Source organism: Aspergillus pseudoviridinutans (assembly GCF_018340605.1).
Source record: "Aspergillus pseudoviridinutans IFM 55266 DNA, scaffold_4, whole genome shotgun sequence".
NCBI lineage: Eukaryota > Fungi > Ascomycota > Eurotiomycetes > Eurotiales > Aspergillaceae > Aspergillus > Aspergillus pseudoviridinutans.
The window spans coordinates 706,957-720,045 of record NW_025091284.1 but is presented as its reverse complement, the minus strand read 5'-3'; the positions used below and the strand labels follow the sequence as shown (position 1 = coordinate 720,045).

At 49.1% G+C, this 13,089-nt stretch overlaps 4 protein-coding genes across 4 annotated transcripts; 2 read left to right on the top strand and 2 right to left on the bottom strand.

Moving 5' to 3' along the window:
• Nucleotides 1-342: 342 nt before the first annotated feature.
• Asppvi_005683 (YbhB/YbcL family Raf kinase inhibitor-like protein) lies at nucleotides 343-954 on the bottom strand (the record flags this gene model as incomplete). The annotated part of the gene is made up of 1 exon (XM_043301599.1): nucleotides 343-954. One exon carries the CDS (start codon nucleotides 952-954, stop codon nucleotides 343-345), a length of 612 nt encoding a protein of 203 aa, XP_043157534.1.
• An 854-nt stretch (nucleotides 955-1,808) lies between these two features.
• Nucleotides 1,809-3,289, top strand: Asppvi_005682 (acyl-CoA dehydrogenase family protein; the record flags this gene model as incomplete). The annotated part of the gene is made up of 4 exons (XM_043301598.1): nucleotides 1,809-2,141; nucleotides 2,196-2,446; nucleotides 2,499-3,106; nucleotides 3,156-3,289. 4 exons carry the CDS (start codon nucleotides 1,809-1,811, stop codon nucleotides 3,287-3,289), a joined length of 1,326 nt encoding a protein of 441 aa, XP_043157533.1.
• A 2,641-nt stretch (nucleotides 3,290-5,930) lies between these two features.
• Nucleotides 5,931-7,635, bottom strand: cbhC (putative cellobiohydrolase; the record flags this gene model as incomplete). Its single annotated transcript, XM_043301597.1, has 8 exons — nucleotides 5,931-5,975; nucleotides 6,023-6,264; nucleotides 6,315-6,572; nucleotides 6,622-6,759; nucleotides 6,808-7,061; nucleotides 7,112-7,388; nucleotides 7,435-7,503; nucleotides 7,557-7,635. The coding sequence occupies 8 exons, from the start codon at nucleotides 7,633-7,635 to the stop codon at nucleotides 5,931-5,933; spliced, it is 1,362 nt and encodes a 453-aa protein (XP_043157532.1).
• A 3,904-nt stretch (nucleotides 7,636-11,539) lies between these two features.
• Asppvi_005680 (uncharacterized protein) lies at nucleotides 11,540-12,926 on the top strand (the record flags this gene model as incomplete). The annotated part of the gene is made up of 3 exons (XM_043301596.1): nucleotides 11,540-11,647; nucleotides 11,696-12,559; nucleotides 12,606-12,926. The coding sequence occupies 3 exons, from the start codon at nucleotides 11,540-11,542 to the stop codon at nucleotides 12,924-12,926; spliced, it is 1,293 nt and encodes a 430-aa protein (XP_043157531.1).
• Nucleotides 12,927-13,089: the final 163 nt, after the last annotated feature.

Sequence of the window (13,089 nt, the reverse complement as noted above, 5' to 3'; positions counted from 1 at the left end):
TTGAGGATAGGCTTGGTGGACTAGTAGCAGATATTTGCAGGATCTGACAAGTGGCAGACGAATTTAATACATTCAATTTGTATAGCAAGAGTGAAGACATCTAACCCATCCAATCTCCTCTGTAATTGTGTTGTTGTCATTCATGGCAAGTGACGGGAGAGGCGGGGAAAGCGCCGCTAGATGGAAAGCTTGACGGCTGCCTGAGTCAGTCACCGGATAATCGGCAAAAATTTATTAACCAAACTAATACTCAAGGTAAGCCACCTAATGTGTAAGTCATATCTGCTCTGAAGAAACCTAGGTAATTAAGTCGAATCATAGAAAGATAAATCCCACAAAACATTATGGCGATTTCCTCTCCCAAACCCCCATCCACTGTCCCCATGCCACAACTCGCCCCTCGATCAAACSTACAATCTCCGCCTTGGTAGCCACAGCACCCAGCTTGCTTACAACCAATGGCTCCAACAACCCAATCACCTGGAAGAAGTAGCGATGCGGTCCATGGCCCAGCATTCCGCGCGGAGGAATGTAGATCGTTCCCCGACGATTCGCCCCATACTTAAACCCGCCCCTTAGGACATGACTTCCTGCAGCGGTGGGCTTAAAGTCCTCGTTTGAGACACTGCACTTGCTGGCAGGGATACCGTAGTAGAGACCATGCACAACAGGCTCAGCGAGTGGTGCATCCGGATCTTCGACGACAATAAGCCACTCTCGGATATTGCCGGCGACGGCTGGAGGCGCGGACCATTCGAGGGTCGGGAAGAGGTTTTCTCCAAAGAAGCTGTATTTGACTGGAATCTGCGAGCCGGAGGGTCCGATATCTGGACATTCAACAGTAACCGATGGATCGGGATGCTCAGCAAAAGGAGGGGTATGCTGGATGAGGCCTGCGTCATGGCCTTTGCGGTTGGCGAGCAGCCAGGACAGGGATCTTTCGATCCACCTCATTGTGTTGTTCAGAAGCTGATGGATGGTTATGAATATGAGGTCGTGGTGATGATGGTCGTTGAGGATAGCATTATAAGATGGTTTGTGGATGCATGGGGCGCCTGAACTGGCCCGGAAACGGCTTCGGGATATCCCAGCCGTTGAGAATGCAGCAATCGGCGGTAAAGAGCCTTAATTCCGTTAACTCAGAAGACAGCTCTTACACAGCCAGTGGAGTGCGTTATGAGGTCAGTATATCCTAGGATGGATATCCTATAACATAGTCTTGCCTCCCAGATCTGGACAAGACGGACACCCGCTCTTCTAAGACTACCTCATGCACTCTCAACCGGCTTTCTCTTAGCCTGTTCGAATATTCAGGTTTCCTCTTCACCTCGTAGTTCGATTGCTGATCCAAATGGTGTCATACTCAACGGCATAAAGGGAAAAGTCCCAGTGAGCAAGTGGCACCGCAGCAGGATCGCAGATATGATCACATGATACTCATTATGCCCACTGTGGTTTATATGTGGTTATATGTGATTACCTGTTGTGTTGACAGCACCTTACATCAAATCCATCGCGCATGAGTTGCTACGGTTTCACAACAAATATAGAGGCAGATACCTCAAGATATATGCTATGAATGGCACAAAATGCTAATGCAGACACGTGAATGTGATTGGCCGAGAGGAGAGAAACCTCGGACTCCGCTGGCCTCGGTTGGATTGTAGACTATGACGATGCGGGGAAATCTCCTCATGCACAGAGATCCATCAATAGATAAGTCGACTTTTGAACCATAAGATTACTCGCGGCACCTTATTCGAGTTAATCAAGGAGACTCGATCTCAAAGCCACAAAGTCCACACACCATGGCTGACGTCTCTCCCAATCCCATCCCTTTCTCCGAGCCCCCGTATTTGCGGGGTCTCCCATCCCCATACTACACCGCCAGCCATCGCCGATTCCAGAAAGCTTGCCGCGCATTCATATGGGAGCACCTCCTCAGCCATGCAATGGAGTGGGAGAAGGCGGGTACGGTCCCCGAACATGTCTTCAAGGACTTCTGCAAGCATAACATGTTGCTGCCGAATCTGCCCGCCCCGTTGCCCGTAGACTGGCTGAAAAGACTTGGGATTAATGATATTCTGGGGGTGAAGGTCGAGGAATGGGATTATTTACATACAGGAATCTACTGCGATGAGGTATGATGAATGAGGAAACCAGCCAACGGAACGGAGAAAGCTGATTAGTGATAGTTGGCGCGGTCGGGTCTAGCTGGACCGGGGGCCTCGTTGAACGCTGGTTTCGCTTTCGGTATTCCCCCGATCATCAAGTTCGGTAGCAAGGAACTGCAGGAACGTTTCCTTCCTGATCTCCTCACGGGAAGGAAACGCGGCTGCATTGCCATCACAGAGCCAGAAGCAGGAAGCGATGTCGCCAATATCACTACCACTGCCACAAAGAGTCCAGATGGGAAGTACTACATCATAAACGGGGCAAAGAAATGGTATCCCCCAGAGAATATATCATAAGCGATGGACATTTCTAATGGGCCCTAGGATCACCAACGGAATCTGGTCTGATTATACCACCATGGCCGTCCGCACAGGCGGCCCCGGCGCAGCCGGCCTTTCGGTCATTCTCGTCCCCCTCAAGGGCCACCCCGGCGTCACCATGCGCCGACTCAAGGTCTCCGGCCAGATCACTGGAGGGACGACATACATCGAGCTCGACGACGTCAAAGTCCCCGTGGGCAACCTGATCGGCCGCGAAGGCGACGGCATGCGCATCATCATGACCAACTTCAACCACGAACGCTTGACCATCGCGGTCGGCGTCACCCGCCAGGCCCGTGTCGCGCTCGCTGCCGCCTTTGAGTACACGATGAAGCGCGAGGCGTTCGGCAAGACACTGATGGATCAACCGGTGGTGAGGCACCGGCTAGCGAAGGCGGGCGCGGAGCTCGAGACGATGTGGGCGTGGGTGGAGCAGATCTTGTACCAGTTGTGTCATCTCAGCAAAGAGCAGGCCGATCAACAGCTGGGGGGTATCACGGCGCTGGCCAAGGCCAAGGCGGCTATGGTGCTGAATGAATGTGCGCAGTGTGCGGTCTTGTTGTTTGGTGGTGCTGGGTTTACCGCTAGCGGACAGGGAGAGTTGGTCGAGGGTAGGTTTCTCGCCTTCAGTGTTCCTGGCTATAAGCTGACTTGTGATAGCGATTCTGCGAGATGTCCCTGGGGCTCGCATTCCGGGTGGATCAGAGGATGTCCTTCTGGATCTGGCCGTGCGACAGCTGGTCAAGATCTATCAAGCGGGAGAGAAGAAGCTTGCAAAACAGGCAAAGATGTAATCATAGCTGTTGCGAGCTTGATGAAACTCTGAGCAGCGAATTGCTAGAATCAGTTCGCCTTTGTACGAAATATTAGAAGTATACATCTATGGTATCGTTCCACACCCAACTTCAATTCTATGACATCTGGTTTAAACAAGCTCCTTGATCACTTGAGACCGAATTGTAGGCGTAGTATACCCGACATATGCTACTCTTCGACGAAGCCGTTGGCACTGCAGACTGGAAGCAACCGTCGTTACTAACAAAAGAGCAGTCTTCACATTATTTGTTTCTCATATCCGTTTGCCCAGCATATAATGAGAACCTCAGGTATGTTTCGCTCGCAGTTATCAACAGATGCAGTTCAAACCGAGGGTCGGGTCGGCGAGGCAGGGGTGCGTTTGTCGATGTCGTAACATAATCTTGTTCCTGTTATACAAGCGTCGTCAAGTGTCAACGCTAGAGAAAGGTAGTTGTGAGGAAATCGAGAGTCATAGACAGTGTCATTCATTGCCACTAAGCGCTCAATATCCGAACAACCGCGCAACGAGAAAACAGAACTTGCACCCAGCAGGGAAATAACAGGGAATCAGAAATCATCGCTCAGCATCCACAACACAAGCATTCCGCGCATTCGATACAGCATTCGCAGGCCTCTTCGCACAGGAAGCAGCAGCACATGGCCATCAGACTGCGATCGATCAGTATGTTTTAGTCACGTCAACAGGCGGAGAGTCAAACCAGGCAGTCAAGCATCCACGATCCTTCTTCTCCTCTTGAGGCGGGGCTTGGTATTGCATCTAGAAATGTCAGTATGGTTTGTTGATATTGGGAGTGCGACTCCTACCTGAGGTGGATATGGCTGGGGAGGTGGATATTGCCCCTGAGGGGGAGGGTAACTGTCAATTCATTCGTCAGAGGAACTCAATTGAGAAGATTTATTGCGGTGGCTAAGTACATACTATCCTTGCTGTGGTTGCTGCGGGTAGGACATCTTGTCTTTAGGATAGAATAGACTGCAATGGGACACTCGTCAAGTCGGATTGCGAGCAGCCAGCGACTCAGTAGTATATGAATAAGTAAAATCCAGCAAAGGATCAGGCAGAAGAAATAAATCCCCAGCGCATCGCTGGGGCTGCAGCTGGATGGGGACGCACCGCTCCTGGCCGGTCTTGGCCCTGTAGTACAGTCCTTGGGTCCACACAAACAATCAATATGGAGAGGCCAAGAGATTGTCAGGTCTGGGAAGGCGTAGAACAGCCGAGATAACAGCTCTTCGTTGGCCTCGCAGATGCCAGCATGCTATTTTCTATCCACTTCTTGCTCATAGCAACCACGCAACAACAACCCATGGTTTTTTGATGTCTCCATGCCTCCGTTTGACAGCGGTGCCAAGACCCAAGAGAAACATCACAGAGGGAAAGGGGTTGCCGAGAACCCCAAGAGGAAATGAATGGGAATGTCTCGCCCTTTAGGGCTGACACTAGCCACACTGCTCCACTTGCGCGGATCGACAATCCAATAGTTATGGAAAGTCCATACTCCACTGCAGTTCCCCTGTTAAAGGAATTGTGTTGCCTGATTCACATTCCTCTGCTGTTGCCCCTAGCACAAGTTGATTGGATGGTAGACTCCCAAAAGGGGTGATATTATTATGAAAGGCTGTGATGAGTGTTGCATTAGCCACATATATGCCTCAGGGTAGTGATTCATGATTAGTATATTAAGAAAGGCAAAATGGCTTATAGATAGTACCTTATAGTAAATAACTACTCCGTATATAGTCAGAATGAAGCACATGTCCTGCTATGACGCTGCCTAACATTTACTGATAGACAATAGATTTCACATAAATTGCCTCAAGTCACTGCTAATTGACTGGTCTAGGTATTCCCTCACACATTGGCACTAAACGATTTACTAGTTTGACATACTGCAAATCCCTACCTTTAGGGCTTCAGTATCTTAACATACTGTGCATCTGTAATGCAACACTTCTGATAACTGAAATTTAGATGTTGGGATCACTCGCGCTAAGCATTTCCCAGTTCTGCCTACTACCAATGTGAATGAACAAGATTGATATAACACATTGACCCCTATATATCTTGCACATCCCTTTCCAACAAGCTTGAACTGCGTCAGCAGCACTCACCTCCAAGGATTGGAACTGACTCTAAAGCTGCCTCGTGGGCGAATGGTAAAACCCATACACTTCACTGGCGGTTAATCCCTAAGCACAAGCGGCTTTCGGAGATAATCTCCGCGATCTCTTTCTTTGAGAAATGAGCCAACACCATCCAGCACACAACACATATCTGGGGCCAGATAGCATCATCTGCTCTTCTGACAGTGCGTCATGACAGTAAAGCATTTTGGTATAAATGTGCTGTGCATCTCACCTTGCTAAATAACCAGTTCACAATCCATTGTTGACCTGTGGACACTCTGCGCTATATGCGATCCTACTGTATTGTCGATATGAAAACGCGCTGTTTAGTTCTATAAGGGGCAGATTACCATTGGCAATATGAATAGAAATAGATGTACAATAGAGCATAAAAGAATGTTAATTGTTTTGCTATTTCAGCCATATAGCGCGCAGGAATAGTCAAAGTCATGCACTCGAACAGACCATAATTCTAACCCTCTCACAAGATTAAAAAGATGGGTTAGCATTGGTCAAAAGCTGCTGGAAGTAGGCCTGGATCTGTCAGTCAATATCCCTCAGTTGACAAATGGATAACATACCTGGAACCAAGTACCAGCCTCAGGAGCAGGCTGCAGAGCATCGCTGTATCCGCAGTGCGCATCGTACCGGGTCGAGGAGGAGTTGGACGTGCCATCACTCTCGCCACCAGGCTTGACCCACACAAAGGCATCCTCGAGCGGATCGCCGGTGTTGGTCGAGGGCCGAACACCAAAGCCGGTGCCGATGACGTTGCACCAGTCACCCCAGGCGTTCTGCTTGGTGGGCTGGACGCCGTTGCGGGCTGAAGCAGCTATTAGTCGGGGCGTTTCTGAGATTGGTCAAGTCACTTACAGGTATCCATGATGAAATGGGCATTGAAGCCGGCACTCTGGAGGAGAGGCGCCAGGGCGTTGATGTACTTCTTCTCGTCGCAGTTGGAGTCTCCAGAGGTGTACGATGGGCAGGTACTGAGCGACCAGGCGTTGTAGTTTGCTACGTTGGTTGCCAGACCGCGAACGGCTGCAGGGGAGCCGGCGTCAGTGTAGACTTTGGCGAAGAGGGTTGCGGCGGGACCCAAGTTGGCGGGCCATCCGAGCCAGCCAGCGTGGCCTGATGAGTTAGTTTCTGAGATGGATGTGAGGAACCAAGAGAGGCATACCTGCGTCGATGTACATGGCGACGTTGGGCAGGTTGAGCTGCGTCAGAGCGTAGTTGACACACTCAAGGTAGGCGCTCTGGGCATTGGCGCATTTGGCGACGTTGAGGTTGGTCACCAGGTTGGCCAAGCTGTCAGGCTCTGCAGGATGTCAGAGAAGGGCGGGCGCAGCAGATATATGTGACCTACCAATGACGAGGATGGTGTGAACGTCAGAGTACTTCACCAGCTGAGCACGGATGGCGTCAATGTACGCCTTGTAGTTGGCCACACCGTTGTTGGCAATCGAGTACTCGCCATTACTGGCCAAAGCAGCGCAGTCACGGTCCGGAAGGTCGTAGACCACGAAAATACCGGCGATAGGGGGGTTGGCGCCGGCCTTGTTCTGGGCCTGAATGTCGGCCAGGTATGTTCCCATTGTGGGCACCTTGGCGGCAACGTCGCTACAACTGTCATGGATTGCTCCGAGTATTGGGATAAGAAGTCAACTTACAGCCAGACAAACGAAGGCACCTTAGCAACGGCACTAGCCTTGGGCTGGAGCGAGCTGGGCAGAGAAGGCACGGCCAGAGATTGGACCTCGGAGGCGTAGTAGGGGTTGGCATATAGCTGGTAGCCGCTGAATGGGTTACCGGACGCGGTCACGGTGGGTGCGGTTGTAGTAGGACCAGTGGTCGTAGGTGCGGTGGTGGTGGTGGTTGTGGTCGCCTTGGTCGTCGTTGAGAGCGTGGAGGTGGTCGCGGTGGCCCCGGGGATACACTGCGCGTAGTCTGGGGAAGTCAGTATAATCTTTACTGAGGACAACATCGAACATACAGGGATTCAGGGTGCTACAGGCCGAACCAGCAGCACAGTTTGTCGGGCCGGACCAGCCTTGACCGCCACCTAGAGCATATCAGCATTTGGCTAGGTCATATTCTAGTGACAGAAAAGCATACATTGCCCCCATACAGTCTGCTGGGCCTGCACAGCAGGCAACAGTAGAGCTAATGCGATGGTAGATGCGAGGTTCTTCATCTTGACGGCGTATATGGTGAAATCCTCAAGACTGAATGAGAGAATGACTATCAGAAAGAACCCGACGTCAATGGAGATCCGGAGGATAATTTATATCCCTCTGTCACACATCTTAGTCGGAACCATCGCCGGCTTTCCGGAGGGTACCAGGTACACACAATCCTGGTCAACCGCATATCATCCGTTCAAGAAAGCAATTTAGCCTCAGAAATACTGTATGGGTCCAAATCAAACTGAAGCGAAGATCTAGTGCCCGTGATGGAAGTGTGGTAGACCCAAAGTCAGTAGGCACTCATATACAACCGAAAAGGGTAAGAGAAAATTGCATGGCAGCATTCACGGAAAGTCCCGCATAATTGCATTTCTTCAGTCAACTTCCTAAGATCCTGATCCCTTCATTTCCTGCAGTGAAACGATCCTGTTCCTGCTTTTTTCCGGCAGTCGATGACCCTGTAGAAGCGCCAATTACAACTCCCGGCAGCAGCCACATGAGCCCTCGCAGGTTATTTTGCGGGGAACATAATACATAAACGATATTAACGTCACGTCCAAACCGGACGCGGGAGTTTCAGATTCGCCTGTGAAAATGCTTAGCGTCATTTCCCCGCGTCTGCAACATTTCGCTGCATGCCGTCTTTAGGCATGGATTTGCACTCCTTGGGCTTCAATTGCCGATTTAGGGGTATAGTTCTGCAGGTGCCGGTTCTGCGGCCCGGTATGCCATGCTAGACAGATCCTGCAACTTCTTACTTGTAGGGATCCTTGTTGGCTGGATGTCGTAATGGGATGCACACCATCTAGGACACGGAGTCTGCGGACGATTTAGGCTAGTTTAGGCAAAAGAAGGGCACTCACAATGCACCAGGATGGCTTTTCCATGTACTGCTTGTCGACCCTGCCTATTTGAATAGCACAAATAATAATTCTCAATAACAAATAAGTAGCATCATTAAAAAGAAAGTTTATTGTCTGCACCACCTAGCAGGTTGCTGTACACAAGATATTACAGTGAATCTCGGCTGCAGAACTCCGTGCTGGAAGAACGCTAGCGCAGGGAATATCAGGAGATGCTAGCGCCCTCTTAATTTAAACTGACGTGGCTACGGTGTCCTTTTCTGGCAAGACTACTGCCTATGCTTAATCAAGGAGAGAATAGGCAGCTGATCATAAGCAATCAGCTTCCATCAGACAGTGATCCTTGGGCCCTTTATGCGGAGAGAAGGCTTGCTGAAGTCAGACACATCTAGTTCAGCAGACAAGTCTTGGTTTTCCTGTCATCCGTCAACTACTATGTTGTACAATAATGACATCCGGCAATAAATTTCGTGGACGGAGTTGTACATGTCCTAGACTGTACTGCAAGGGAAATGCTACTGACTGATTCCTAGACGATGCTCGGCAGTTCGGGTCGACAGATGAAGCTTGACAAGATCAGCAACCATTTGTCGCCAATGACGATCATTGCATGCATGTCATGTTTCAAACTTACAAGCGCCGACATTCGATGCACCAAGATAGCTATTGCAAATAAGAACATTGCCTTATAATGCATGGTCACATACATTAATCACATCAATCATTTCCAGAGGCAATTCCACAACTGCAGATATGACTGGAGGAGATCGTTCGTATCCATATTTCGACTGTCTGGCGTGCTCTCCCCTTTCTGCCGGTCATTCGGATATACTTTTGAATAGAATGGGTTTAATCTAAGTCGTCCTTAGAATCGGTCAAAGTCCAAAAACCTAACACTCTCAATGGGGAGATATGACTTCAATCATAGCCATGACAATTCTCTTACCAGCGACCTTAGCACATATCTAGCACTATCAAAATGGACAGGAAAAGAGCTCTACTGATTACAATAATAATGTTCAGGTTTCCTTTGAGCTCGAACAGGCCCCTTGTTCCCAAGTGGCATGGGCAGCAAAGGCCCATCCCATTCAGACGCAGGAAGAGGAAGTGTACTAGAATCAACACTCCCCGGAACCACTGACCCAATGATTCATGCCATGCGGATTACGGATTGATTCATGGCATTTGCGAAGGTTCTGTCACTCAACGGAGCTGATGCCACAGAGGTCAGTGAGAAGGAATCATCCATCACAGACAGACAATTACCCTCACCATGCTCTCTTATCAACATGAGGCTGGATTCCCTGACACTGTTTAACAATTGTGGCATATATACCCAGACAATGACCATTACTGATAAGTCAATGAATCGCGCAAGGTCATTTGGTGGTTGATACTCCTAGATGCTCAACCAGATATTGCAGTCCTACTCTTTGAGCGCGATGTTCAACCTTGGAAGATTCAGAAAGAAAATTTAAATCCTTTCTGGTCGTCTGACAGATGTTTTTTTATATCCTCCTCTAGTGCAAAAGAAAGAGCAACGGTCTTATCCGACCGCGGCGCATCTATATTAGCAGTCTTTTGATTATGCACACTTTGCCACGATGTAGATGTAAAGAAGTCAGATTAAGATAGTCGAAACTACATATCCTATCGGGACTACCGCAAATCGAGATCCAACCCATCCAATCCGCAAAATATGTGGATCTGGGCTGGCCCTGATCCAACACGCAGCCAAATCGGCTAATGGGCTTAACTTGCATAGATATAGAGAAGCTTATCCATTCATACCTAGGCCTAGATAGGTATATTCTTATATATGAAATGAAATAATAGATTTACTAAAAGAAGCTAGAGTTATGGTAGATTTTAGATTTTAGAAGATGGTGATTAGGATGGTGGTGATAAGACTTATATATATCTCTGCACCACTTTTCATCCTCAGCTTAGGTGGTCCCTAATAAACGTATTTTAGCTTATCTAATGGTGATATATATTATTTACATAATTGATTATTATACTACTCAGCAGAATCTATAGATACTTTAGCGGTTCAGGTATAATACTAGAAAAAGGTGTTAAATGGAATCCTACATTGTAGATATCCATTATCCGCAGTCCAACCGCATGGATAAGAGGGGTTTTAGGCGGTGTTCAACCCATACCCAATCCACAAGTAGTCTGTCCAGAAAAACAGTCAGCCATCAACAAATGCTCAACAGGGGAATTCCCCTGAATCTCCCGTTGGATCTTTTCGTGTTTTGCCAGGTTGAGCCTAGTGGAAGCCTAATCTCGATCGATCATAGTAGAGTTCCACTCATTCATAAGGACAGACTGTGATTGGTCAGTCATCGGGAGACAGTGATGGCTAAAAAGGGTCTTTTATTCGTTTTAATCCTTTCAAATGCTTTTCCAATCATCTCCTTAGTCAGTAGGAAAGGGCTCCGTCTTCAGGGGAAACTCGGGAAAATCTAGATCAGACCACGAATTGGTACCTGTTGACCGGGCCACGTGATGTCATTGCCAGGGGAATGTCCATCGTTACATCGGGACTTCCAGAATGAAATGTGATGATGTCAATGACATGAGAGATTATTTATCTCGATCCATTACCATCAAATCAGGATTAATGATTTCTGTATCTGATCTTGAATTGGTGCTGACTCGACATACGATACATGCGTAGAGCTCTTGGCGTAGGCTGACGTGTTTCCCTCGTTCACTCTCTTCTCTACTTTACGCCGTACAGTCTGTCGAGTATTATCCTGCAGACTTTCCAGTCAAGCTCACTTGCTCTGCGCTTCCTTCATCAATAGTAATCCACAGATATTAATAGAGCAAAGCTCTGCCTGATAAGCTCAATCCGTGCTCGATCAGCGCTCAATGGCCTCTGTCAGCAAGACCCACTCCGTCTCCTTTTCACTTTCTCCGAAAATTGCTATCCGTGTTCTCTTCGGTGAAGTCAAAAGAGCCAAGTCTTCCTTTCTACAAACCACAACCCAATCCTAAATCATACCGAGCGTCGCCGGTCAACGGTCAACGGGTCACGATGGAACCCGACAGCTATGTTGACCCGAATCTGACTCGGTCGGACCTCCTGGTTTTGCAGACCCTGCTCTCGGACATTCAGGCACAATCGTCCGGCTCGAAACCCGTCGTTCAAGGTAGACATTCCCTTCCCATGTTCGAATTCTGATCCGCTGAGACCCTCAAATATGTCCCATCGCAAAACAGCTCGCAGTACAAATCTGTCACTGAGCAACTGGAAGCCTTCAACAATCCTCAGCATGTCGATTTTGAGCCTACCGTCACCGTGACCTGGGACACTGCTGAACTCAAGGCCAAACTCCCGTCTGCGGTTAACCATTGGCTCCTCCAGCCATACATTCAGCTGGGACGAAGAGTTGTCCGGGTGGAAACTGACGTGGTGATGCTCACGCATCTCATCCTGTACTTTACCACGTCCGTCCCCAGTGCACTTTACCTGTACTATCATTTCACCTGGGTCCATGGCGTCCTTCACTGGATCATGCAGTCGTACTACGTGGGATCTTACACCCTCATGATGCACCAGCACATCCACATGGGCGGAATCCTCGCCAAGCAATTCTGGCTCTTTGACTCGCTCTTCCCCTACATCACCAACCCTCTCATGGGACATACGTGGAACTCGTACTACTATCATCACGTCAAGCATCATCACGTCGAAGGGAATGGACCCGGTGATTTGTCCTCGACAGTCAGGTACCAACGGGACGAGTTGTACGACTTCCTGTGCTATGTCGGCCGATTTCTGTTCCTCGTGTGGTTTGAGCTTCCAAGCTACTTCTTCCGAAAAGGCCAGTTCCTCCAAGGTCTCAAGGCGGGTTCCTGGGAGATAGGAAACTATCTCTTCATCTACGGGATGTATCGCTTCGTGAATTCTCGAGCAACGCTCTTCGTCTTCATCCTTCCCTTGTTTCTCCTCCGATTGGGCTTGATGATCGGCAACTGGGGGCAGCACGCCTTTGTTGACGAGACAGACCCCAACTCGGATTTTAGGTCTAGTATCACCCTCATTGATGTTCCGGTACGATTCCTGCGTCGCTTCTGACTACCGCCGCTAACAATAGCAGAGTAACCGTTTCTGCTTCAATGATGGCTACCACACGTCTCACCATCTCAATCCCCGCCGTCACTGGCGCGAGCACCCGGTGGCGTTTCTCAAGCAAAAGGACCGCTATGCAAGCGAGCATGCGCTGGTCTTCCGCAATATCGACTATCTCATGATCACCTACCGGCTTATCCGGAAGGACTATACGCATCTGGCTAAGTGTCTCGTTCCTATGGGCGAGCAGATTTCCATGTCGATCGAGGAGAGAGCTGCCATGCTGCAGACTAAGACGAGAAAGTTTACCGAGGCGGAAATTGCGAGGAAATTTGGGGTGAGTCGGTAGACATCTTACCCGGTCGGTCGCGATCACAGCACCAGCACCAGTCTGTATATGATGGGTTCCTCGGAACAATCGTGTATATATTTTAATTCTCAGGTCCTTACCTACATATTATCTTTAGATAGACTTAGCACGATATTCAAGGAACTGTACATGTCAAACCAGC